This window comes from Ursus arctos, unplaced genomic scaffold (assembly GCF_023065955.2).
Source record: "Ursus arctos isolate Adak ecotype North America unplaced genomic scaffold, UrsArc2.0 scaffold_16, whole genome shotgun sequence".
Lineage (NCBI taxonomy): Eukaryota > Metazoa > Chordata > Mammalia > Carnivora > Ursidae > Ursus > Ursus arctos.
Window position 1 is genome coordinate 46,474,965 of NW_026622830.1, and position 25,264 is coordinate 46,500,228.

Here is a 25,264-nt window from a genome sequence, read left to right on the forward strand (position 1 = left end):
GATACAAACAAACATGGCTCAGAGGGTTATCTGGCATATCATTCTAGTTGAGCCCCAGAAACCACCCACTTACCTCTGCCAGTCTGTACAGGGGCCCTTACCACTGCTGGCAAAACCAGGTTTTTAACCCACCATGGTGGCTTCTATTAGGAAAGGATTCTGAGAAGAGACATCTGAATGAGCTAAACTAGAATGATCAACTTCTCAGAATACTTAGCCTGGAACAGCCTGTTCTACCATTCATTTTTTAAAATTTGCTTTGAATTATCTTTAAGTTGTTGTGAATATACTTATGGACCTGACCACTGTTCTCTGAGGGAAGGAACCGGCCGGTACTAGCCCCTGCCCCCAACCGTATCCTCCTCCTCCCCAGAACTTGAGGCCCAAGTGGCCCGCGGCTAGACCTGCCCCAGGAGCACATGTCGCCCTGTATGGACCTCTGCAGAGTGACACGAACACCCACACTGTGAACAGACTTGAGGGTCTTCAGGGTTCCTCACCCACTCCCACCTAACAGTCTTCTAGAAACCCGCCCTCCCTGCAACTGGCAGGTGACTGTGGCCTGAGGGATGCCACCAAGAGTCCTTTTCAGGGATGGCCAGAAAGGAGGACACTGTGCGAACCCAGGGACTGCACCTACAGGCTGGAACCAGGGCTTCCTCATAAACCCTCTGCTGGCAAATCCACCACAGTGCCCTGCATTTCCAAGTGATGGAGGTTCTGAGGTAGCCAAACTCATTTTGGATGGATATTCAAAGAGCCTGGTGAATATTAATGTCCACTGCCTTAAACCTTAATGGGAACAACTTCGAGGAAAGGAAGCTACTCTTGATTTGTGTAAATTTACATAGGAAAGACCCATCAAAATATTATTCATAATCTCCACTTTATTTTCTGTACAGGGTGACATAAAACATACATACTCTTTCTGCTAAGGTAGAGTGATCGTCACATGGTTAGTTTTCATAACATAGTTCCCCACCCAAGAACATGAGGGAGGAGACCCCGCAGTGCCCGACATATCACTTTGCAGGCAGGAGCCTGCTCCAGGCCACAGCTCACACTGCAGGCAGGTGGGTCGCAGGCGGCATGCTGCGCTGCCGGGTCCCCTGAAGGAAGCCACAGATGTTTGCATTTGGACATTTTAAATGCACGGTATCGGAGAAAACAATAAATACACACGCTTTGGTTACAGGGATGTCATCACACACAGTCACAACTGTGCAAAAATACTGTTTTTGAATCATTAAATAAAAAAGGAACTCACACAAGCTATAAAAATGTTGCCACAAAAAGCAAAGCTTTCCTGTAAGAAATTTTAACTGCCTTGACTATGAACTAACCCCAGATTTGCTAAAATACAAGAACCAGAACATAAATAGTCATTATATTTTATTCATAAAGAACATTCTGTAACTCCTGAAAACCTAACTCGGGCCTCTGAGTCATGTTACTACCCTATGTTAATGGGACATTTCAAAAGAAGGAAGTTTGGATAATGTTAATGGGACTTTTTCTTCTCATTTTCCTTTTATCTTCTGGCAGTTCTGTTCTAGCCATTACAATTACTTTTATTTTTTTCATGTGAAATATTAAAAACAAAAAATTCTTAACCCAGCCATTGATCCCAGTGTTTATTTCAAGACAAACAAGCAACTCTCCAACTGACATAACAAAATGGTACCAGTACTGTTTTTACAAACCACACCTCTTTCTCAGACAGGGGTCTGACAGGGACCATGATGAAAGCTAAAGGAATCCTCTTAAGAGAAATCATTCGGTTTTTACTTTAAGTGGTCAGACCAGAAGGTCCTTTTAGCAAGTGAAAACAAACCTTGCACACTAGTGATGAAACAAGCACGCTGGCAGGTTAGGATTTAAATGCTCTCCAGATGGGACAGACTTACAGCCCCATGCCTCACTTTCACAAAAGTGCATTTGGCTGGTTGTGGAACACATGAGGCATAGAAACCCACTCTCTGCTCTAATCATTTCTTCATAAGAGATTCTGACAGGAAGTGAAGAAGCACCAAATGCACTGCATTCCAAATTGTACCATAAGCGACAGCCAGCTTTCTTTTAAGAATCCCAGACCTTTGAAGGAAGGAACGTTCATCAGATCCCAGGGTGCAAGGTCAGAGTGTCCATGTCTTCTGGCCCATTCGGCCCGCACAGTGACATCGCTGACCTTCCTCTCCACCAGGCTATGTTGGTACAGGTGACCCCACAACTGCAGCCAGGAAATCCACAGCCACCTGAGGGACAGTCTCCACTACCAGGCCTCAGCTGGCCCTTTCCAGCTACTTTCGTGCTACTTTCTCCTTCATCTCAACCCAACCCGCTCACCATCCCCTTGCCTTCCTCCACGCTCAGCCCTTTTCATGGCCACACTCTACTTCTGCCCAAAAAAAGCCTAACCAAACCCAGTGGAGGGACATTCAAAAAGGAAAACACCCTTCAAATGCCAGTTTCCATCTGACATAACATGGGAAATTTCATGATCTGTCTTTAATGATAGCAGCATAATTTACAAAGATCCACAAGCTAGGACTAGCAAAAAAAAAAAAAATGCATGTCAAACTTAAGTTTAAGCATAAAAATACACACAGAGAAGATTCAGAAAACAAGACCATGTCTAAAGCACAGTGTCAGCATGTAAGTTCATAAATCAGTAGAGCACATATTATGTAAACCAAAACGACACAACTAAATTCAAACATACAAGCCAAACAATTCCCTTTAGCCGAGAGGAAAATCAATTCTCCTCAGAAGCTGGCTGCCCTTCTTCCCCAAATGGACACATGGTAAACCTCTGTACTGTACTTAACCCCACCTAACCCATCACGTTCAATAAAAAGGTAAAATTAATGACCTGCTCTCTCCGCAGCCTTGATGAGAATTCACATTGTGGTGACACACCAGGCACCATCTCAATGTGGGCAAGTGTATGAATGTGAAAGTAAACAAAAGGGACATGCCGGTCAAATCACTTCTATGTGAATATAAAGGGTTCCACCCCAACTAAAAGTGGAAACCATCTCCAGGAAAAGGAAAAACTCTGTTTTGTATAATCTCTCGTGTGTGAAGGAGTACAAATCCATTAGACTCACCCTGACATTCTCCCACACACATCAACAAGCCCTGCCAGGAAGCTTCCTTTTCTCACAACGTTAAGTAAGTGATGCTGGCAGACCCCGGCTGTTCTGAATTTTTGCATGCATGTTAGCAAACACAACAATATAAAAAGCAAACAAACGGATCACTAGCACCATCGAAAGAATCACAACAACAACAACAACCATTTCTAGCAAGTGGAAGTCATAAAGCTCATTCCTAACAACCATCCTGAACTAAACATGTACACTTAGAGAATATGTCCAGGTGCGAATTTACAGAAAATGTGCAAAGCATCTATTACAATGATTAGGTTGGGTACTCCAGTCCAAGAAAAAGACATAAAAATACATGACAAAGTTACACACGGGCTATGCAAATGTCAAAATAACAGGAATAGGATTCTGAAGTAGTTCTCAGAAAACTCTGGGGGCTCTGACAAGCATGAAATAGCCCATCACACCCACAATAAGCACAGGAGCTTCCCAGCTGTCCGCTTCACGAAGACACAAACACAGGGAGCTTAAACACACAGATGGTTTGGCTCATGTGCAACAGAATTAAGCCATTAAATGGGCATCCCAAAAAGATCATGTGGCCCTAACATGAAACTAAGGAGGAGTCAGCTGCATGCCACAAAGACATAAATGTTCACTTTAGGTCCCCATCTCCTTCTCCATCCCCTTGGATGGACTTTTTGATACGAAGCAACATGGTCGTGAGCCACTGATCCAAACGAGATATTGAGTCAAATTCCTTCACCTAGTTTAAAAAAAAGAGGAACAGTGTATGGAAATACAACCAAATCGCAAAAACACAACACCCCAAGTTGTTTAAACATTTCTAGTGATAATCCTCCAACTTGCTTCACTTAAATCATTCATTCTAGTTTATAACTTTCTTCATGAAAAATGGTTTGTTTAAATCATTCATTCCAGTTTACAACTCTCTTCATGAAAAATGGTTTATTTGTCCTGTGACTATTTTGATGCAGCTAGTGACAAGTTCCTGTGCTTTTTAAACTGCTCTGTGCTAACATGTTGAGCTCCTAACCCCCTTTGTACCTGGAAGAGCATACTTAATGTGACAAAGGAAACGAGACCCTGTATAAGAAGGGAATATGGAAAATTCATGGTCTTCCAATATTCACTGAATGTGAATCAACGTACTTGCAGAGACATGACGTGTGAAAGTGCAATCCCTTTAACTCATTTCCATGAATTACCAGAGAGTGATACTTCAATAGGATGCAAAGAGTTTGGTAGCCAAAGTAAAACGGGAAAACATTCCTTTCCACTACTGCTTCAAAGCCAAGAGTAAATTAATGGAGGATACTGAGAAATCTGCTTGATTCTAAACATAAGATGGCAAATATGGGAAAACAGAAAACTAATGAGTATAAAAAAAAAAAAGTCTTCCATTTCTTTTACGCCAAGAATATAGCAAACTCTAGTGAGAGTTTTTATAGAGTTTTTATATTTTAAGCTGTATTTAAGTGATTTTACTTTATACTTATTTATGGATCAGATTATTTCCAAAGGAAAACATTAAAACAGCAAATTTTAACAGTATGTGATAGTCTCTTAAATTTGCCTCCCAGATAAATTCAGCATGGTTAATGGAATTAAGCAGTTGTAAAGGTTTGTGGGATACATAAAACATGGCCTTGGGGAAATACATCTTAGGTATATTGGAAAAATGTTCAAATAAACGTTCAGCACTCATACAATGAAAAGATGTTTCTGTAGTTTAAACTTCCAAGAATGTACTGTATCCTGAAGACGTAACTTACTGCTTCAGTGTAAGCTTCACTGTTCTGTTCTTCATGAGCTTCTAGAAGTTTCTGGTAGCATAAATATGGAAAAATTAGTTTGGTAAACTAAAAACTTCCATCTATGAATAGATACTTTAAATACAGAAACAGCCTTAGTATCACATTAACTGACATTGCCAAACACCTTACAGAATAGAGGAAATACTCAAATAGAAGCCACGAGTTACCCCAAGTCAGGGACCTAGTTTTTGTGCTAACATTTCTAGGTTGCTTGCTTTAGAACACAACGTATATGTCCTTGACTCTGCTGGCATCTGAGAACTATTCTACAAAAGCCAAAAGCAGGAGAGTGCCAGTGCTCCTCAGAGAATTAGAGTTTCACTTTAGACCCAATCCCACCTGACAAAGGCCTTTTTTCTTCTTCAAAGTTGTGATGTTACTTACTTTCAATAACTTACATTCCCTTGAATCAGTAAATGCTGGAAACATTTCCTCATATTTCTCAAGAGCAAGCTGAAAGAGAAAAGCCACGCATTAATGTCCCCCTCACTGAATCAGGAAATAAAGCCTTTCTATCTGAACATGTTATTACTTCAGTGAGATTTATCTGCAGCCTATTTAAATGTTTAAGAAGTATGCTGTTAAACTCAACATCAAAATCAACACAGGTAACCCTGTTCAATTTGAATTACCAACTTCAGTTAAGAATAAATTTCTAAACCAGTTTTTCTGAATTAGGTTGCTGTAGAGAAGACAACGTGGACCAAATCTACTTTGAAAAAACTCAGAAACCAGGTGTCTGTTTCCATCTACTACATAAAGAAGCTCTTCCTTAACACTGTCCAGATTCCACATAAATCCCAGTCAGACCTCTGCTTGAGGCTGGAAGGACGCCTTTCCTCTCAGCAGCTTTACCTCTGCTCTCCCAGACGCAAACATGCGAGGCTGCCCGTCTCTGCCTCCTGTCTCCCCAGTCCACATTCCAATGTGATTTTGGCGTTTGAAACAAAGGATGCTATTCTACTTTTATTGTCTCTCCCCTTTGCCCCCTAATTCCTTTCTTTCTTTTTTTTTTTTAATTTAAGATTTATTTATTTATTTGAGAGACAGACAGAGCATGAGCAGGAGGGGCAGAGAATCTCCAGCAGATCCCCCGCTGAGCAGGGAGCCTGAAAGAGGGCTGGATCCCAGGACCCTGAGATCACGACCTGAGCTGAAACCGAGAGTCTGATGCTTAACCAACTGTGCAACCCAGGTACCCCAGCCGCCTAATTTCTTTAAAGCAAAACTACTGAAGGGAACGCAGCTACCACTTTGGCAGCGGTTTCAAGATTACAGCTGGGATGCCCAGCGTAGTATTACTGTTATTATTATTAATGCACTCAGTTTGATCTTGCCATGACCGATATCACCCAAAGAAGCACATCATGAATAACAGAGGGACTGAGGCCTGTTCTCATGGGTAAAGTGCAGCAGAAACTGTGCGGGACTCCTTACCTTGGCATTCAGCTCATCTACTATGAAGTGACAGAGGGCAGCTTTAAAGAAGTAGTCCTTTGCACTGTACTTCAACAAAGGATTATCCATGGTGTTTGCCCCAACCTAGGCACAGAAGCAGAATTAGATTTCAAAGGTTTGCCTTCTTATAGTAGGCAACCTGATCCTCATCTGCCCTTTAGAAAATACTTGTGTATCTTACATCAGTTTAGCTATGAATATATCCTTTTAACCCAGTATCACACACTAGAAAATTTTACTAGATAAGAAACAGTATTTAATACATACAGTGCTAACCTGTTAAAAATGACCCAGAAGACTTCTATTTCCAGGAAGATGGAATAGACATTATTTTTCTCTATCCCTTCTGCTAAAAGCAACTGAAAGCCCCAGTCATTTTATAAAACCAACACAAGGAGACTGAAAAATGGAGACAAGACAGCAGACCAGCTAGGGACCTTGAGACACACAGAAAATAAAGCAGGAAGGTCTCTGGGTTTTCTTTTTCTTTCACATATCCCTGACTTGGAAAAGAAAAAGCCAGCAACCCATAAATGCCACGCTAGATGCAGCAGAGAAAAAAAGAAAGAAAGAAAAAAAAAAAAAAAAAGAATACATAGAAGTTTGTTTTCTCTAGCTGAAGGACCGAGAAAAGGGCAGCCTAGCAAGACAAAAAATTTTAGGTAATTACTGCTCTACTCCAGCCAAACACCACAGAACACTATGGCCCCATCCCTATTAACTTCAGTAAAGACCCTAGATGGAGCTGAGATGTCAATGCTTTTGAGACCGCGATTGTGGAGGAACCCCAAACCCCTGCCCAGGTGGCTTCACAAAGGCCCAGAAGGGGGTCCATGCCTTCATGCCTGCCAGCTTGTAATGGCCCACCCTCCTCCACCCCTGCTGCAAGGCAATGGAGCCAGTGTGGGAAGCCTGGGCCTTGCTTCCACCCAGGAGGAATGAGGTATCATCCTTCATCTCCCAGCAGTTATGGTCTCAGAAGAGGCCTAGTGGAGGCTTAAGACTTCTATCACCACCCAGCAGTAATGAGAACAATCCCAATGTGGTGTTGGTAGAGAGCAAGCAAGGGCGGGAATGGCCACCTCCGCCCAGCAGTGAAGGAACAGGCTCCTTCTGCTGCTAGAGCAGGGTCACAGAAAACCAGCGGAAAGAGAAGGTTTATTTATTTATTTTAAGGAGAGAGAAAGAGAGCATGAGCAGGAGGGGCAGGAGGAGAGGGAGAGAGAATCTCAAGTAGACTCTGGGCTGAGTGCAGAGCCTGACACAAGATTTGAAATCATGATCATAAGATCATGACCTGAGCCAAAACCAAGAGTTGGACCCTTAACTGACTGAGCCACCTAGGCACCCCTGAGAGAAGGTTTAAGTATGATCCAGTCCAGTTGTCACAGTAACTCACAACACTAGGAAAGGAAATCTTAAAGTGAATGAAAAACAACAACAAACAGATGACAGCTCTGAGGTGACAGAAATGTTAAGATTACACAACAAATATTTTAAAGGACCTCAAAAAAATGCTTCAACAGGCAATTTACAAAAATGTTTAAAACTAAAGAAAAAACAGAAAGCATCAACAAAGAAAAATTTCCAGCAAAAAAACCCCCATAAGATCTAAAGAAGAAACAAATGGAAATTTCAGAACTGAAAAGCAAAATAACTACATAAAAAGTGGATGGGCTCAACAGCAGAACAGACAGGAGAGGAAACAATCAGTGAATTGATGACAGATTTCAGGAACTATTCAGTCAGAATAAAAGAGAGCAGATGACAGACTGAAAAAAACAAATGAACAGAGCATCTGGGATCTGTATAAAATAAGGCCTAACACTCAGGTTGTCTAAGTCCTGGTAGGGGAGGATAGCGAGAAGGGCTGAAAAAGTACTTGAAGAAATAATGGCTGAAAACTTCCTAAATTTGGCAAGAAACATAAACCTACAGAGTATTCAAGAAATTTAGTGAAAAGCAAACAGGATGAAAACAAAGACACCCAAGCCAAGCAGCATAAACTTCCGAAAAAATGAAGCTAAGGAAAAAACTTTAAATGTGGCCAGAAAAAAACAATACCTTACCTACAGGAGAAAAGTAACTTGAATGAAAGCAGATTTCTCATCAGAAACCACGGAGGCCCTATGTGGCACATTTTTCTTTAAGAAAAGAATTATCAACCCAGAACTATATACCCTGGGAAGACATGCTTCAGGAATGAAGGGGAAATCATAACATTCCCAGAAGAAGGAACACAGAGAATCTGTTACCAGTAAAACCTGCCCTAAAAGCATGGCAAAGGGATGTTCTCTAAATGCAAAGCAAACAATGAAAGATGTAATCTTGGAACATCAGATGAAAAAAAGAACACAATAAGCAAAATATGTGTAAATACAATAGACTTTTCTTCTCCTCTTGAGTTTTCTAAATTATGTTGGAAGATTGAAATTAAAATTATATAATTGACTGAGGTGGCTCTCAAAATACAAAGAGAAAACAATTTATACTGAATGGGTAGGACAAAGGGACAGAAAATAAGAACTCTATATTTCACTGGAAATGGTAACACCATCAGCTTGTGATAAATCAGGTACCTGTTACACCTAGAGCAACTACTAAAAACGGCTAGTCAAAGACATTTACTCAAAAATACTACAGATAATCAAGCAACCCACTATAAGGTAGGAAAAAGAAAACAGAAAAACAAAACAAAAAAAAACCCAGAGCATAAACAGAAAACAATAAATAAAATGGCAGACTTAAGCCCTAATATATCAATAATTACATTAAATGTGAACGCTCTAAATACACCAATTAAAAGACAGAGTTTGGGAGAATAGATTAAAAAGCATGACACAACTATATGCTGTCCATAAGAAACTCACTTCTATTACAGTAATAAAGGCAGGTTCAAAGAAAAAGAATGGGAAAAGATATATCATATAAATATTAATCAAAAGGAAGCAGAAGAGGCTATATTAATGTCAGGTAAAGTAGACTTCAGAACCAGGGACAGAGGGGGACATTACATAATGATAAAAGTGTCAACTCACCAAAAAGACATCGTAATCCTAAACATGTATGCAGCAAACAACAGAGCTGCAAAATATGTGAAGCAAAGACTGATAGTCATGAAAGAAGAGAGACAAATCCACAATCACGGTCAGAGACTACAACACTCCACCCTCAACAATGGATAGAGATAGAAAGTCATCAAGTATACAGAACTCAACAATGCCATAAACCAAGAAGATCTAATCAACACTACAGAACATGTTACCAAGCAACAGCAGACCCACAGAACAAATGTAAAGTCAGACCATATTCTGGGCCATAAAACTTTAACAAATTTATAGGAATTGAAATCACAGAATGTATTCTCCAGCCACAATGGAATCAAACCAGAAATCAACAACAGAAAGATAAAGAGGAAAATCTCCAAACACTTGGTAATTAAGCAAAACACATCTAAATAATCCACAGATATCAATACATACAACAAAATAAACAAAACAATGTAACAGAATTGTGAGACATAGTGAAAGCAGTGTTTAAAAGGGAACTTATAGCACTAAATATGCATACGCAACAAAGAGGAAAATCAATAAGCTCAGTCCTATCTCAACTCCCTAAAAAGAGAAGGGTAAAATAAATCTAAAGAAAGTAGAAGAATGAAATAATAACATTAGAAATCAATGAAACTGAAAACAGAAATACAGAGAAATCATTGAATTCTACCAATTGTTTAAGTAATTGTAAACCCTATCAAATTCCAGCTGGGGACAAACTGATCCTAAAATTCATGTGGAGATGACAAGGCCCCAGAATAGCCAAACAATTTTGGGGGGGAAAAAAGATCAAAGTTGGAGAACTAAAAGTTCCTGATTTCAAAACAAAGCTACCTAATCAAAACAATGTAATACTGGCATACAGACAGACATGTAAGACCAATGGGACAGAATAGATGGTCAAACAGAGTATCAGTCAAATAATTTCCAATGAGGGGGCCAAGACCATTTAATGTCAAAGGGACAGTGTGTTCAACAAAAAGTGCTGGGAAAACTGCATATCCACAAGCAAAAGAATGAAGTTGGGTCCTTACCTAACACTATATATAAAAATTAACTCAAGATGAATCAAAGACCTAAACCTAAGAGCTCTAACTATAAAACTCCTAGGATTTCATCAAAGCTAAAAACTACACGTCACAGAAAATCAACAACAGAGCAACGCACAGAATAGGAGAAAATATGTGCAAATCACATATCCAATAAGGGATTAACATCTAAAATATGAATTAAAATATAAATAAAATATGAATATCTAAAATAAGAATTTTCTAAATCCTTAGAAATAAGAATTCCTAAATGCAATACTAAAAACCAAACAACCCACTTCAAAAATGAGCAAAGAAATCGAACCAACATTTTTCCAGTGAAGGTATAAAATGGCTAACAAGCACACAGGGTCTCAACACCACCAACCATGGGGTAATGGAGGTAAAAACACAACGAATCACTTCATACTCATTAGGGTAACTATTACCAAAAAACCGGAAAGTACTGGTAAGGATGTGGAGCAACTGGAATCCTGGCACATCACTGGTGGGAATGTAAAATGGTGCAGGCACTGTGGAAGAGTCTGGCGGTTCCTCAAAAAGTTAAAAACAGACCTGCCACATAAACCAGCAATCCCAATCTTAGGTATATAACCAAGACAATGGCAAGCCTCCCCTCACAAAAACACGAACACAAGTGTTCAGAGCAGCATATTTCATAAGAGTTCAAAAGTGAAGAAAACTCAAATGATAAACATTCACTGATAAACAGGTAAACAAACTGTGGCATATTACTCAGCTATGAAAAGAAAGGAAGTATCATTATATGCTAAAACAAAGGTGAACCTTGAGAAAACTATGCTACGTGAAAGGAGTCAGTCACAAAAGGCCACCTATCCTAGAAGGCCTAGAATAAACAAATCCACTGAGACAGAAACTAGATACTGGTTTCCAGAGACTGGAAGGAAAGAGGTGAAGGGAGAGAAGGAGGAGGAAGGGAGAATGCAGTGTCTCCCCATGGTGAATAATGAAAATGTCTTGGAATTAGGTGCTGGTGATGGTTACACAAGTCTGTGAATATATTAAAACCCACTGACTTGTATTCTTTACCAGGATAAATTATATGATGTGTGAATTATATCTCAATAAAAAGCAAAATTAAATAAAATGTATAATTAAAAAAGAACAAGATACAGTGATTTCTATCTACTGGAAGTTGGTGAGACTGCAGCAGCCTCACCTGCTCGTAGATCTCGATGGCTTTCTGGTACTGCTCCAGCTGGGCGGCATACGCTGCCACTTTCAGCAGACACTTGTTAGCTGAACTGTAATCAAGAACCAGAGCAGAGCGAATAACAATTCAACAGAAAAAATTAAAAGGCATCCCAGTACACCTTCATTTGGTATGCCCGATATGCTCACAGAGTACAGTAAAGGTTTGTCTTTTATTGCACATAACAAAACCCATTTAATTATATTAAGAAAAACAGCACTTGCCTGTTGGATTCTTCCCCTTTGTAATAATCAGCCGATTGTTCATAATGCGCAATAGCCTGAAAAACACACATGTATTTTATTCAAACTACTTCTCTGAAGAGCTACATTTAAGAATTACATTCGCATAGGTATTATTCCTATAGATAAACCTATTTCAACAGCACACCTTTCACAACTTGGCCTCCTTTATTTGGGGAAGACAAGAAAGCATGTACATCCAGAAGCCTGGTGGCAGAATACTCACCATCCATCAAAATCTCTTCTTCCCTTCCCCTGAAGCAAACACCTGGCTACACCATTTCCCCAGCCCTCAGTGCAATTCCAGGCAGCTGTAACCTGCTTTTTCAACAGAATGTAGAGGCATGCTGTAGGCTTCTACCAGGCTTGGCCTGTCCATCTAACTGTGCAACTTTCTCCAGGCCTCTTCCCTTCCCAGGAGCTAGAATGCCAATGACCAAGTCTGGAGTGACAGTGGAAGCCACAAACTGAAGATGGCTGAACTACTGCCTGGTTCCTAAATAACTACAAAGGGCAGAATGTACTTCAACCACCATGTACCCACCGCTGCCAAACCCAGAACAGCTACACTGGATGGTTATTTTAGAGGCATATAAAGCCCTATTGCATTTTAGATCTATTGCTTGCTACAGCAGCACAGACTTTCCTCATCAACACCTAAAGTTCATCTAGAATAAGGGTGTTGTGTTGCCTTCAGTCTAAAATGTGTGGTGCTGAATTAACAGTCAAGTGGAGAGGAGAGGAAACAAGCTGCAGGCTGGAAAGCCAGAAGCCCTTGTCCTGTTGTAGCATATGATTTGGTGAAATCAAGCATACAACAACTCAGAAGACAGAACACATCCCTATTGGAGCCAGAAACTCCAAGGGAAGAAGCTCTATGGAAAGAGACAGACGAAGGTGTATAATGCTGTTTTCAGCAAAGTTTTGTAAGAGAGAAGAACTCTGGAAAGAATTAGCTTGTTTGTAGGTAATTATAAAGGGAATAGACAAAGTCCAGTGACAGGGCCTCGAAACTGGAAAGGCCAATTGCCTCTATATCCCGAACAGCAAACGTAACCCTGAACAACATTTTAAACTAGGGGTCTGACAAACTTTTCTGTAACAGCCCAGATTATAAATATTTAGGCTTTGCGAGCCATATGATCTGCTTCAACAACTTAGTTCTCCTGCAGGGCCACAAAATTGGTGTGTCTATGTTCCAAAAACTTTACTTATAGACAATGAAATGTCAACTTCACATGATTTTTATGTGTCATGAATTGCTTTTTTCCCCAACAGTGATTAAAAACGCAAAACCTTAATTTGTGGGTGTATATAAACAGGTGGTGGATCTATAGACCTCTGCCTTAAATCTCAAGGTTTTCCCAGTAAATCCTAAAGAGGAAGCTAGCATTATGCAAACATAAGACTACAGGTGCTCCCTTCCCACTAAGCCCATAGCTTCAAGGAAGTCCCACCTAATGACTTAAGAGAGAGGCACAAAGACAAAACAACAAACAAAACAGGCTAGGGAACTATGTTAAAGCTTTGGCTATGGTTTCTGAGAGCTGAATGGAAACAGACAGACCTGGCCATAAAGCCTCAGCCCCCACTTTCTGCAGGTACTAGTGCAATGACCAAGACCAATAATGACTTGGTTTACAAAATCTGTTTACCTCTAAGGCTTCAGGCTGAAGGGGCCACAGCCAACATTAGCCAAGTCTAATAGGGACTGCAGAGCACCACTGAGTGTGTGAAAAACTGACATTTCTGCGTCTATTTTATTTTTTAAGATTTTATTTATCTATTCGATAGAGAACACACGTAGGCAGAGCAGCAGACAGAGGGACAGGCAGAGGGAAAGGAGAAGCAGGCTCCCCGCTGAGCAGAGAGCTCGATGTGAGGCTCGATCCCAGCACCCTTGGATCATGACCCAAGCCAAAGGCAGATGCCTAACCAACTGAGCCACCCAGGTGTCCCAACATTTCTGGGTTTAAATAATTATGTTTTGGGTCTTTTTGGTCAGCCTACCCTAACTAATATGCTCCCTAAACAAATTTTCTGAGTATTATTTACAACAGGGGCAAAACTGGAAACAAGGTTAAGGTGCTAAACATAATAGCCTACAGTGCTAAGATTAAGAATAATGACACAGCGACTGGGTGGCTCAGTCGGGTTAAGTGTCCAACTCTTGATATCAGCTCAGGTCTTAATCTCAGGGTTGTGAGTTCAAGCCCTGTGTTGGGCTCCACACTGGGTGTGGAGCCTCCTTAAAAAAAAAAGATACTGAAAGAGATAATCAATATGGAAATTTCTTCATGAAATATTAAATTAACAAATAGCCATGAAAGAACAGATACACTGTGGCCTTCATTTTAGAAACACATAAACACATACAAAAAACATCTCAGATAGATTCCTCTGGAGCATTTGTCAGACTGTCACATACACATACCTGTGGGATGATCTGATCAATGTATGTATTCTCCTACCAAAATGTAAATTCTGTGAGGGCAGGCTTCATGAAAGTTTTGCTCACCATTATGTCGCTGAGCGTAGCATAATGTCTATCATACAGTAGGTGCTCAAAAAATAGATGCTAAGTGAATGAAGGCAAGCTGCATTTCAAATGATGGTCCCCTATTAAACTACTGCCAATATCTTAATCTTGAATGCCCACAAAAGAAAAGTTTTTCAGTGAATTCCTAATAAATCAAAAATAATCTTTTTTGAACACTCCCCAAGCTCTAAAGTATTTGGCACTCTTTTCCATCATAATAAATGGGCTAAAGTATGAGAAACATGACCAAATCACCAGTTAAGAGTATCAGATTACATAACCTCCTGGGGGTAGGGTGGAAAGTGTCACTACTTACCTTGCTAGTTCTCATAACACCAGAACTCAATGGGTAGTGTTGGGTTGAACTGTATGTAACCGCTGTTTTGGGAGTAAAAATAAATGGCCAAATGTGGACAATCTGGTTTGACCTAATAGTTCTTGAATAATGATACTGGTTCATCGAAATGTTATAACTGTAAACTGGCTAGATTTATCATAGTAAAAAAGAAAACTAAAGCTTGGCTTTTAATAATGCTAGTTAAACCAATAATCAAATTTTATGATATTCCCAAGTTTTGACAGAGGCTGCAGTTGAAAGGAAAGCTTATCTAGTGGCTTAATAGAGAAGTTCCAGAGAAAAGAGGCTGTCACAGGTCATCTTTGGATGTTCACACCTGGTTTAGAATTTTAACATGTAGTGAAATTTACCAGGCACAAGTTGACCCTTCCACATTAGAAATCTGCTTGCTGTTTCTTACAATTTCAAAGACCGCGATAAATGTCAAAAGTAGAACATAGCCACCAATAACAACAGCACACATAACAATAAACCAGACAAAAAACCAGCTCGTTATCTTGTTATTTAAGTAGCCCACCATAGGGATTGCAATAATACTTCTTCTTCGGGAATCTGGTAAGTGTCACGATGCTGGAAAATACACGAATCCTGAAATGAGAGACAAGACCCTCTAGGACTGCAGTCCTCATCAGTGTCTCAAAGCAAATGCAATTTCCAAGTCTCAAGAAGAGTCCACTTTGTAGGTGGACTTAGATATTCTTCAGATGGGATCAATTCTTTTAGAACATATACCCCCAGATAGGACCTAATATGAACTTGCCACAGACATACTACACGATATCAAACAGTACTAAATCATGTTCTTGAGGGTCTGAAAGAGAAACGGATCACAGTTCCTCTGGGTCATTTAAAAGCCCATTTAGGGGCACCTGAGTGGCCCAGCTATTTAAGCATCCAGCTTGTGATTTTGGCTCAGGTCATGATCTCATGGGTCATGGGATAGGACTGAGCCCTGAGTCAGGCTCTGTACTCAGTGGGGAGTCTGCTTGAAGATTCTGTCCCTCTCCCTCTGCCCCTCCCCCTGCTCTCTCTTACACACAGGTGCACGTGTGCACGCTCTCTCTTTAAAATAAATAAATCTTAAAAAACAAATAAAAAATAAAAGCCCATTTAAAGAGGACCCACTTATTATTTTGTTTTATTTCATAAAATCAAAGAAATAATGTGAGCCTTTGAAACTTCATACACTTTGTTGTTCACTAGCTAACATTTGTGAATGAATCAGAGAACATATAGCAGCTTGTATTAAAAGGGAAAAAATTCATTTGTAATAGATGAAATGTAAGGTACCTTACATTATAAATATACAACTGATTTTTCAAACTTAATATATATAACTGATAACATAACTGATTTTTTAAACTTAAACTTCAAGTACCACTGACTACAATCTGGTGAATCCCACCAGGGAAGCAAAGGCAATGATGTTTCTAAACACAGGAGCCCTTGGGGCACCTGGGTGGCTCAGTCAGTTAAGCGTCTGCCTTGGATTCAGGTCATGATCCTGGACTCTCTGCTCAGTGGGGAGCCTGCTTCTCCCTCTGCCTCTGCCTGCTGTTTCCCCTGCTTGTGTTTGCTCTCTCTCTCTGTCAAATAAATACATACAATCTTAAAAAAAATAAATAAATAAACACAGGAGCCCAAACATCAGGGAACACCACAAAGTAACCCTGTGTGTGCTGAGTAATACTCTTAAATTGCTTTTAAAAGGGCACATTACATCAGTGAAGGGAGATGCCACCTGCTGGTCAACTAGTAGAATGGCAGGAAAACCATGAGTTTACGAGCTTCAGAAGCTGCCATGACAAAATAACTTTTTTTAAAAGAAGGAAGACAAGAGTATGCTATAGATCATTTTATCCACCCTGAATTTCAGGGAGACCCATGTGTGAAGTAGTTGCCCAAGAACAGACCTGGCAGAGAGGCAGCACAGTGCTGTGGGCTCCTGCCCTCAGAGTGCTTTCCTGACCACGCTGGGCAAGGAGTCAACGACTCAACCTCTGCTAGAAAGACACTTCTGCAAGAATGCTATCCCCCCAAGATGATTCAACATTAATAAAGATAGTATGCCCAAGACACCCTGACCAAATAAATACGCCAGCCACACAAGGCCCATCTCGTTTCTGTTCCATCATCAATTCTGCACCAGGGAGAAAAGAAGGGCTCAGGCCTGGGTCTCCTCATCCTCTCCAGAGTCTACAGATAGCTTCTCCAACGAGAAGGGGCACATGCAATGTACTCAGTGGCCCTGATTTAGTCACAAGCAAAATAGCCTTAGAAAAACATGGCATATTATGACAAAAATGGCCAAATCATGAATTCTATGTAACAAGTCAGTGAATTTTGTGCTGGTGGTGGTCAGCATGAAGTCAGAGGGCAAAGGTTAACAATGCCAATCCAACTTTAGCAGTAGCAGACATCTCCCCAAACCAAGATTCTGTGTGCTTTGGAAAGTATGCTGCTATGGCAGAGATGGGTGCGTCGTTTGCTTATTTATCGGAGCCTAATATGTCCCAGAGTTCTGGGCTCTTGGGATACATCAGCAAACCAGAGGCAAAGCTCTGTGCTGATATGGGCACCCACTCTAGTGTAGGGAAAGATGACAAATAACAGGAATGATGAGCAAGCATTTGTAGCATATGATGTAAGGTGACAAGTGTGCTGCAAAAAAAGAAAAAGCTGAGGTGGGGGAGGCGCCTGGGTATGTATTCGTGACAGGCTGGGGTTCCAATTTTAACTAGGTGGTCATGATAAGTCTCATGGAAAAGGTAACAAACGAGCAAAAATTTGAAGGACAGGGGGAGTAAGCCATGTCGGCATCTGTGGAAAAGCCCCACAGAGGAAACAGCAGTGCAAAGGCCCTGAGACTGGAGCTCATCTGGCATGTGTGAAGATCAGCAAAGAGGTCATGGTGGCCAGAGCATGGTATAGCATGAGGGAGGAGGGTGAAGAAGAGCAAGAGGAGAGTTCAGAGAGGCACAGGAGTGAAGAGGCAGATCAGTGGGGCCTTGGAGGCCATCTGCAAGGCTCTGGCTATTCCTCTGAGTGAAGAGGAGGCAACATCAGGTTGTAAGCAGTAGAGACACAATCTGATCTACTTTTGACAAGGATTGCTTTGGCTGCTCTGTAACACTGGGAAGTGGGTCACTATTATCGACAGTATCAAAAACCAGTGTAACATATATGAAATTATCATTTCATATCAGGAGAAAATTTCTTATGTTGGCAATAGTATCCATCTTGCTAACTTGGCTGACATATTACACCTATCCTCTTGATGGTCCCCCTGGGATTTTGGTCAACATGCTATTTCTCAGTATAAAGCCCCCTTTCCCTAAGAAAATGCACAGAAGCAGAAAAGGAGAGAGTGAATCCAAAAGGAAGGGTGATGAGGACCCTGTGCCCAGGGCTCAGAACTCCAGCAGGAATAGAAGCAGGGAGGCCAATATGGAGGCTCCTTCCAGAGATCCAGGGAAAGCTGACAGCAAGGTAGTAAGAGATGCCCAGACTTGGGAGCATGGAGGACAGCACCACAGAAATTGCCCACTGGCTGGATGTAGAGAAAGAGAGAAGGCAGGGATACCTGTGGTTTGGAGGGGAATATCAGGGCAGGGTATCAGAATTCTGACTCAGACACACTGGGTTGGAGATGATGGTCGGCAGACAGGAGGGTAGAGGAATCTGAGGTGTAGAGAGAGGTGCAGGCTGCAGACAGACTTTTGAGCCACTGGCATAGAGATGATCTGTAAAGCTGTAATGCTAAGTGCAGAGAGAGTACCAAGGGAGCAATGTGAAGCGAGAGAAGACAAGGTGTCAACCCCAGGGTGCCCCACAGTAGAGGGTGGAGAGAAGAGAAGGCACCATTAGGCATCTGTGCCAGAGGAAAAGAGAAGGCATGAGACAAAAGAGAGGAACAGGGACTCCTGTCTGGCTCAGGGAGTGCTCTGACCATTCAGATAGGACACAACTGTACTCCTAAGAGCATGCCTGGTGCTCATCAGCCTGCCAGAAACAACCAATGGCCTCCACTACCATTTCTCCTTCTCACTCACACCTCCTGTCTTCCACGGTAGTCAGGATAGTGTTACACAAACATCTGTCTCCAGAGCTGAGGCAGCCTCTGGAGTCTGACAAATGTCTTCCTCTTGCCAAGGTGTCCTGAGCCCTGCTGGCAATCTCCTGACTCAGAAGACAGTGTAAAACAGGAGGAAGCTCAGTGCTGGGGCCAGCTTTGCTTCAGCTCTGCTGGTTCCAACCCGAGTGGTCCCAGGCAGTACAGTCCTTCTAAGCTCCAACTTCACAGCATGCCAGCAAGAACAGAGCCTGGGAAAGAGTGGTGCTCAGTGAGCATTTTCTCCTGCCTCTTTTCTTTTGCTGCTATACACCACAGCTCAGAAAACCGGACCTGCATGAAACGGGTGTGGCCAAGCTGGCATTCAGCTCCCTTCCCCCTCCAGGTCAGGGTCTGGATATAAAGGTGTGCACGTGCCTACAGTCCTGAAGCTTCCTTCACGGGGCCATAGAGGCCTTGGCGACCAGGAGCAAGACTTCTGCTACCACCACCATCCTGACATGAATCACCCAGAGCAGAGATAACAGGCAGGCCTGGTAAACCTTACCCAGATCTCAGGTGCCAGGTCCTCACCCCAGGAGAGGCCCACCAAGTCCTCAGCCTGTCAGGTCCCCCACTCTCCACGTGAAGCCATCTCAATGGCTCTGCACCACTCAACTCTGCTGGAAGGGGGAGGGCTCCCCAAGTCATGTCATCTACCTGCCTCGTACCCAGCTATGGAGGAACTGTGCCCTGGCTTACCTTCTCGATGTCTACCAGTTCGGTCTCATAGATCTCCGCAATGGTGATGTGGTGCTTGGCTGCGATCGTAAACCTTCCCTGGGGGAAGAAACAAAAAAACAGAGTCACATTCTACTTTTACCTTTTTGAATGCCAATCCCTTTGGGAAGAAAAAAAACAACAACAAAAGTATAACTGTAAGCCATCTCCAGGATTCCACCCCACAGCCGCTCAAGCAAGGCAGTGTCTTACCATGTCTGTGTAAATGTCGATGGCTGCATTTAAGCAGTTGATAGCCTCTGAAGCGAAGGCATTTAAGAAAAACAATGAAAAATCCATTCAGTCAAAGAGGCTTCCCGGGATCCTATCCTCCTGGCTGTTACTAGAATGTTAAAGAGGTTGCATTTGGGGTGGACGGTGGGCAGGTGAGTTAATAAAAAACAAGCAGAAATCACACACAAGGCCGGACCCCTCAGTTTGCTCAGTCCCCAGCAGGGGTAGTGCAATTTAGAGAACTGGAGCTGGCGTAGGACTGGTTCAGCACTCTCAACCTTACAGTGAAGACCCCATCCAGGGCCAAGACTGCATTAAAAAGCAGACAAAACCATGCAGGCTGTCATCGACACTGATCAGCTCTAGCTGCTAAAACATAAATGTAAATGCATTCTTCACTGATATCATGTATATATATGAATTCTGGAAGACGGTCCTTCTTAAGGAAGATCATTTCAATAGACTGGACTCTTCACGTAGCCAAAATCAAAAGCACTCTGAAATACCTGTTCAAACAACTCTTAAGCGAAGTCAGCATTTCATACGATGTTAAAAGATGCTAACTTTTGGTGTACCAATATATGCCAAAAGGAAGAAGAAAAATCTAGTAAGTGATACTGCTAGTAAAGTCTATTAATTTTCTAAACACTGAGCCAACAAATTTCCTGTCACAAAATGGTGGTCTTTATAATGCTGATATATGGGTGACAGCTCCAAATCTATTGCTTTTGCTTTAAAGGAGGTAGCAAAAAGGCTTGACTGAAGAATTAGAAAGGTACACAGATTAACAAAATTAAAAGCAACTTCCTTCCAAGCTATATTAAGAAATGTGGTTTGTTACACCTTTAAAAATACAGAAAAATAAGCACCCACAATGCCACTCAAACGAACTGCTAGTATTTTGATGCACTTCCTTCCAGTGTTTTCTGGATGCATTTCTAGGTACACACATTTCTTTATAAATTTGAGATCTCGATTCTCACATTTTTCTTTGGTTACCATGTGGGCACTGACCAGGTCATTGAAGAAGCTCTGAATCCAGGGGCTTTAATTCTTGCATCATAGTCTAGAATACTCATACATTATAATTCTACCATTCTATCCTTGCTGTTCATTTAGGCCGTGTACAGTTTTTCACATTCAGAAATAGAATGTGATTAATCTTTATACAAAAGCCCTCAAAGCATCTTCATTCTCAATGATATATTCATAATAAAAGTTGGGATTTCTGTGTTAAAATGCACTGATAAAAGAAAAAAATGGGAGACTCCACAGCTACCAGCACATGTGCTACAGGAAGAAGTTAGTACTTTTAATTGCTAAGTGTATACTATCAACTAAAAAAGAAATAATATTTGCAAAATTTTGCCACTTCAAATACCCAAGTTCATTCTTTCTTCAAAACCAGTACTTTGAAAAACACTCTTTAAAAAGTCAGATGAATATTGTGTGAATAAGTTGTTTTTAACTATCAGATATTATAATCTCCCATTAACTTGATCTTAAAATGCACCAGGTATTTAGGAGTGAGGGGCCATTCATTTTCTTTGATGAGTAATAATATATTCATAAAACTGAAAAACAGTGCTGACAACTAAACAGCCAGGAAAAATTTAACATCATTTCTCCTCATAAAAGCTCAAAACGATTATGGAAAAATCCCTGAAGTTACTAAAATGTCCATTATCTCAAAGCACAAAAATTTGTTTTTACCAAGGTCCTTTCCAAGGTCCAGCAGCATACCCTGTGAGAAAGTCCCTGATATCAAGGACATCTAGTTGCGCAGATGCAGGCATGTCTTACCTTGAGGGTCTGCCTTCTTGTAAGCATTGCCAGCATCCACAAAGCTGGTGGCAGAATCATGCTTGCTCTGAAGCTGCATATGGAGCTTGGCTGCCTGACAAAATGCATTTCCTGCAGCTGAAGAAGACAAGTCACTACAATTAATCACAGAGGAGCAGGTGTCCCCAGGGTGGTCCATGCTCTAAGTGCTGGACCTACCCCTAGAAAAGTTCCTTGTCGCTGAAAAGAAGCATTCTAGTCAGAAGCACATGTAAGTGTGGTCAAGTGCACCTCAGGTATGTGTGAAGAAACCAGAACCAAGTTCAATGGTGACAAAAGCTTCTCTCAGCCCCAGGAAACCTCCTAAGTGGCGTCTGGGCAACAGGCCTCCATTTAGTACCAGAGCCAGTCATGTTCAACTCTGTCCCCCAGCATATACTAAACACTGACCGGGGCTTCAGGCCACAAGTGTTTAAAGAAAGGTAGAACACTGAGGTTAAGGATACTTATTTGCTCATCTTTCTATCTCACAGTGTCCACTGGACTTGGCTGTAATTGTTGAGAAAGCGCTAATGGAGGCTTCTTAGACAAAGTAAGTATCACAAAGAGTGAAAATTAGACCCACAATTTCAAAAATTCAAAGTTTCTTAAGTTATAACAAAACCTGACTGAACTTCATATGGGGTTTAACATGTCTTTATCTCCTACTTAGTGTGAAAACTTGCACATTTCTTGTGCGATGACGAATGGTTACAAGGTCCTGTCCAGGTTTCTGCTGGGAAAAGGCATAATGTGAAAGGTTTATGCATGTAATTTTTTCAGAAAAGGTTTTGATCAAGGACTGTAGCTTCCGAAGTAGCAGAAAAGAATGAGGGAAGGAATCCTTAGCACAGGAGTCACACGAACAAGGAACAAATGGCTTGAAGGCAAGGAAAGGCTGGGAACAGAGGCCAGTGACAAGTCCATGCTACCTGCAGGAGGAATGAACAGAGCAGGCAGGGGAGGTGAAGGCTGAGGACGCCATGGCGCCAGTTCTGGAGGCTTTAAACGCCAGCATGAGGAACTTGGACAGGGATGAGCCCCACTGTCATGAAGTTCTTGGCTCAGAGAGAACCACCACAGACTGGGAAGCACGAGGCCTGTGGAGTCACAGCTCAGTAGGTCTGGAGTAGGGAAGTCAGCACTAACAGGAATGGATGGGAAAGAGATCCCTCCATTAGGAAAAACATGATGAAGAATATCATAAGACATTTTGGTACTTAAAGAGTATTTTTAGTCATTTCAAAAACATTCAGAAAAGTACAGAAAATTGTGACAGACACCAAAAAACCCATTGCTGCTATTAAGAAATAAAGCATTCAGGGGCGCCTGGGTGGTGCAGTCATTAAGCGTCTGCCTTCGGCTCAGGGCGTGATTCCAGTGTTATGGGATAGAGCCCCACATCAGGCTCCTCCGCTAGGAGCCTGCTTCTTCCTCTCCCACTCCCCCTGCTTGTGTTCCCTTTCTCACTGGCTGTCTCTGTCAAATAAATAAATAAAATCTTTAAAAAAAAAAAAAAAAGAAAGAAAGAAAGAAAGCATTCAATTCCACAAAGCTTTGGTTATAATCCCTTATTCTGACCCCTCTTCCAGAGGTAAACACACAATTCCTACTCAGGCTTCTGGACTTCCATCTAAGGGAAAAGAAGCAGTACAGGCTCCTGATCCAGCCTGCCCAGGCTCAACTCTTGCTCTATACCAGATAAGAAGAGTGCCCTGGCAGTGCTGAAAATACTCAGCCATCAGTGTGGCACAGGCACTGAGCAATCAGAGAGAAGTGGCCCCCAGTTGGAGCTGGGACTGGAGAACCCCGCCCACCAGGCTTTAACTCTTAAACTGGTGAATCGTGGGGTTGGCGGTCCCAGAGGAGGGGCCAAGGCTGCTGCCAGGGGAGTAGCCAAGCACATGGGTACCTGTGGCAGCAGACACCTGAATTGCAGCTCTGATGGGCTCGGCCTCAGGAGTACAGTAATAGCTTGGAATGCCCAAGTAAAGTGCTTCCAACAGACTGGCTCCTGTTTACATGCATTGGCCAATCTCATTAGTACATGGGAATCTATCCTTAGACCATACCCTTATACCATATAAAAGATACAAATGCTGAGACAATGTTCTTCTCTCCTCTACTGTTTTCAATATGTTATAATTCAAGTGTAAGTACATTTTGAAAACATAACATATCCTTTCAACCTAAAACTAAACCTATAAATGAATTTTAGTCAAAAAGGACCTTTCAGATTCATGTATTTCTACAGCAATTTCTTCACTGGAATGCTTTTAAAGTGTCAGCCTTGACTAATAAAAAATAAATAAATAAATAAAAAATAAAGTGTCAGCCTTAATGGGTAAATCAACACAGTATACACCCTAAGCTTACACAATGCTATAGTCCGTTATATCTCAATAAAGCTGAGGGTAAAAAGCAGATGGGGAAATGATTTGTAGAGGGCAAAGGCCCTACTTTAGATCATGCAGCAGGAAGAAGCCAGGGCTAGAGACCCAGTCCTTGCTCCAGCTGAAGGCAGTCTCCATTTTCACTATAGAAAGACCCTATCACACAGAGACACAACAAGCCCCTTTTTCATGGTAGGGGATGAATTTGTTTCTCAAATCGGTGTTAAAAAGAGTCATCTTTTCTCAGACCAATAAAATAATTCCATTGTTTTGGAATTGGTTTTGTTATGTGTAATTTCACTGGATAGAAAGCATTATGTTAAAAAGTGACAATAAATCTGTTGGGGTTTATAGAAATAACACCCTCACTGTCACATTTCTCAACAGAACCTCAATCAGCTACCACAGAGCTGTTCCCACAGTAAGAAATTCTCAACCAATGTTTAGGTAAAGGAAAAAAGGCGTTGTTCACTTAGAACAAGGTTCTCTTCTCCCAGACCACGGTGGCCACACTGGTTATTCCAGCATGCACACCTGTCTCAGCCAACAGGTAGAAATGTAGTTACTTCTTCCTTCAAGATGATTTTAAAGTTATTTGCCTGAAAAGCAAACAAACAAAAACGTTATACATACCACTCCAATTTTTAGCCATCTTGAACATATTTGCAGCTCTGGTATACATTTCACAAGCCTCTTCTATTTTTGTGTTTCCTCTGAGAAAAATTAAAAAACGAGGTTAAGTTTTACTATAGCAACCATCCACATCTCTAATTCTCCCTCCCTCAAATAATAAGCATTTAATGAGTACTTACTATGTGCCAGACAAGTATAGAATCTCAACAGCTGCTCGCTCAAAGGGTACACTCTTAGTATCCCTGCTTTCCAAATGAGGAAACTGAGGTATACAAAAGTAAAGTAACTAGCCCAAGGTCACACAGCAGGAATGCCACAGAACCAAGACTCAAATACAGATCTGGCTGATCTCAGAGCCACACCCTTAACCAGAGTTCTTTCCATGCATGGAAATTGAAGTTTTAGGTCAATCAGAGAAATAAGAAATACATCATTCAAATGAGATTAAATTTTGAAGGTTATGGACATTTTTAGCCTGTTAATTTTTAAGAG

The 25,264-nt window shown here is 41.4% G+C and overlaps 1 protein-coding gene across 2 annotated transcripts in view; it reads right to left on the reverse strand.

The window, feature by feature from the left end:
- Positions 1–867: 867 nt before the first annotated feature.
- Positions 868–25,264, reverse strand: part of NAPB (NSF attachment protein beta) — a 41,452-nt gene continuing 17,055 nt past the window's right edge. Inside the window, exons 2-11 of one of the 2 annotated variants that reach the window (XM_026487481.4) lie at positions 24,773–24,852; positions 21,729–21,845; positions 19,905–19,951; positions 19,674–19,751; positions 11,946–12,001; positions 11,689–11,773; positions 6,386–6,490; positions 5,333–5,401; positions 4,907–4,957; positions 868–3,876 (exon numbers count right to left, since the gene is read on the reverse strand). In XM_026487481.4, coding sequence (XP_026343266.1) covers positions 3,766–3,876; positions 4,907–4,957; positions 5,333–5,401; positions 6,386–6,490; positions 11,689–11,773; positions 11,946–12,001; positions 19,674–19,751; positions 19,905–19,951; positions 21,729–21,845; positions 24,773–24,852 — 799 coding nt within the window. In that variant the 3' untranslated portion in view covers positions 868–3,765. Of the gene's footprint in view, positions 3,877–4,906; positions 4,958–5,332; positions 5,402–6,385; positions 6,491–11,688; positions 11,774–11,945; positions 12,002–19,673; positions 19,752–19,904; positions 19,952–21,728; positions 21,846–24,772; positions 24,853–25,264 lie in introns of those variants that run through there. The other variant, XM_026487482.4, reaches the window with a different exon arrangement.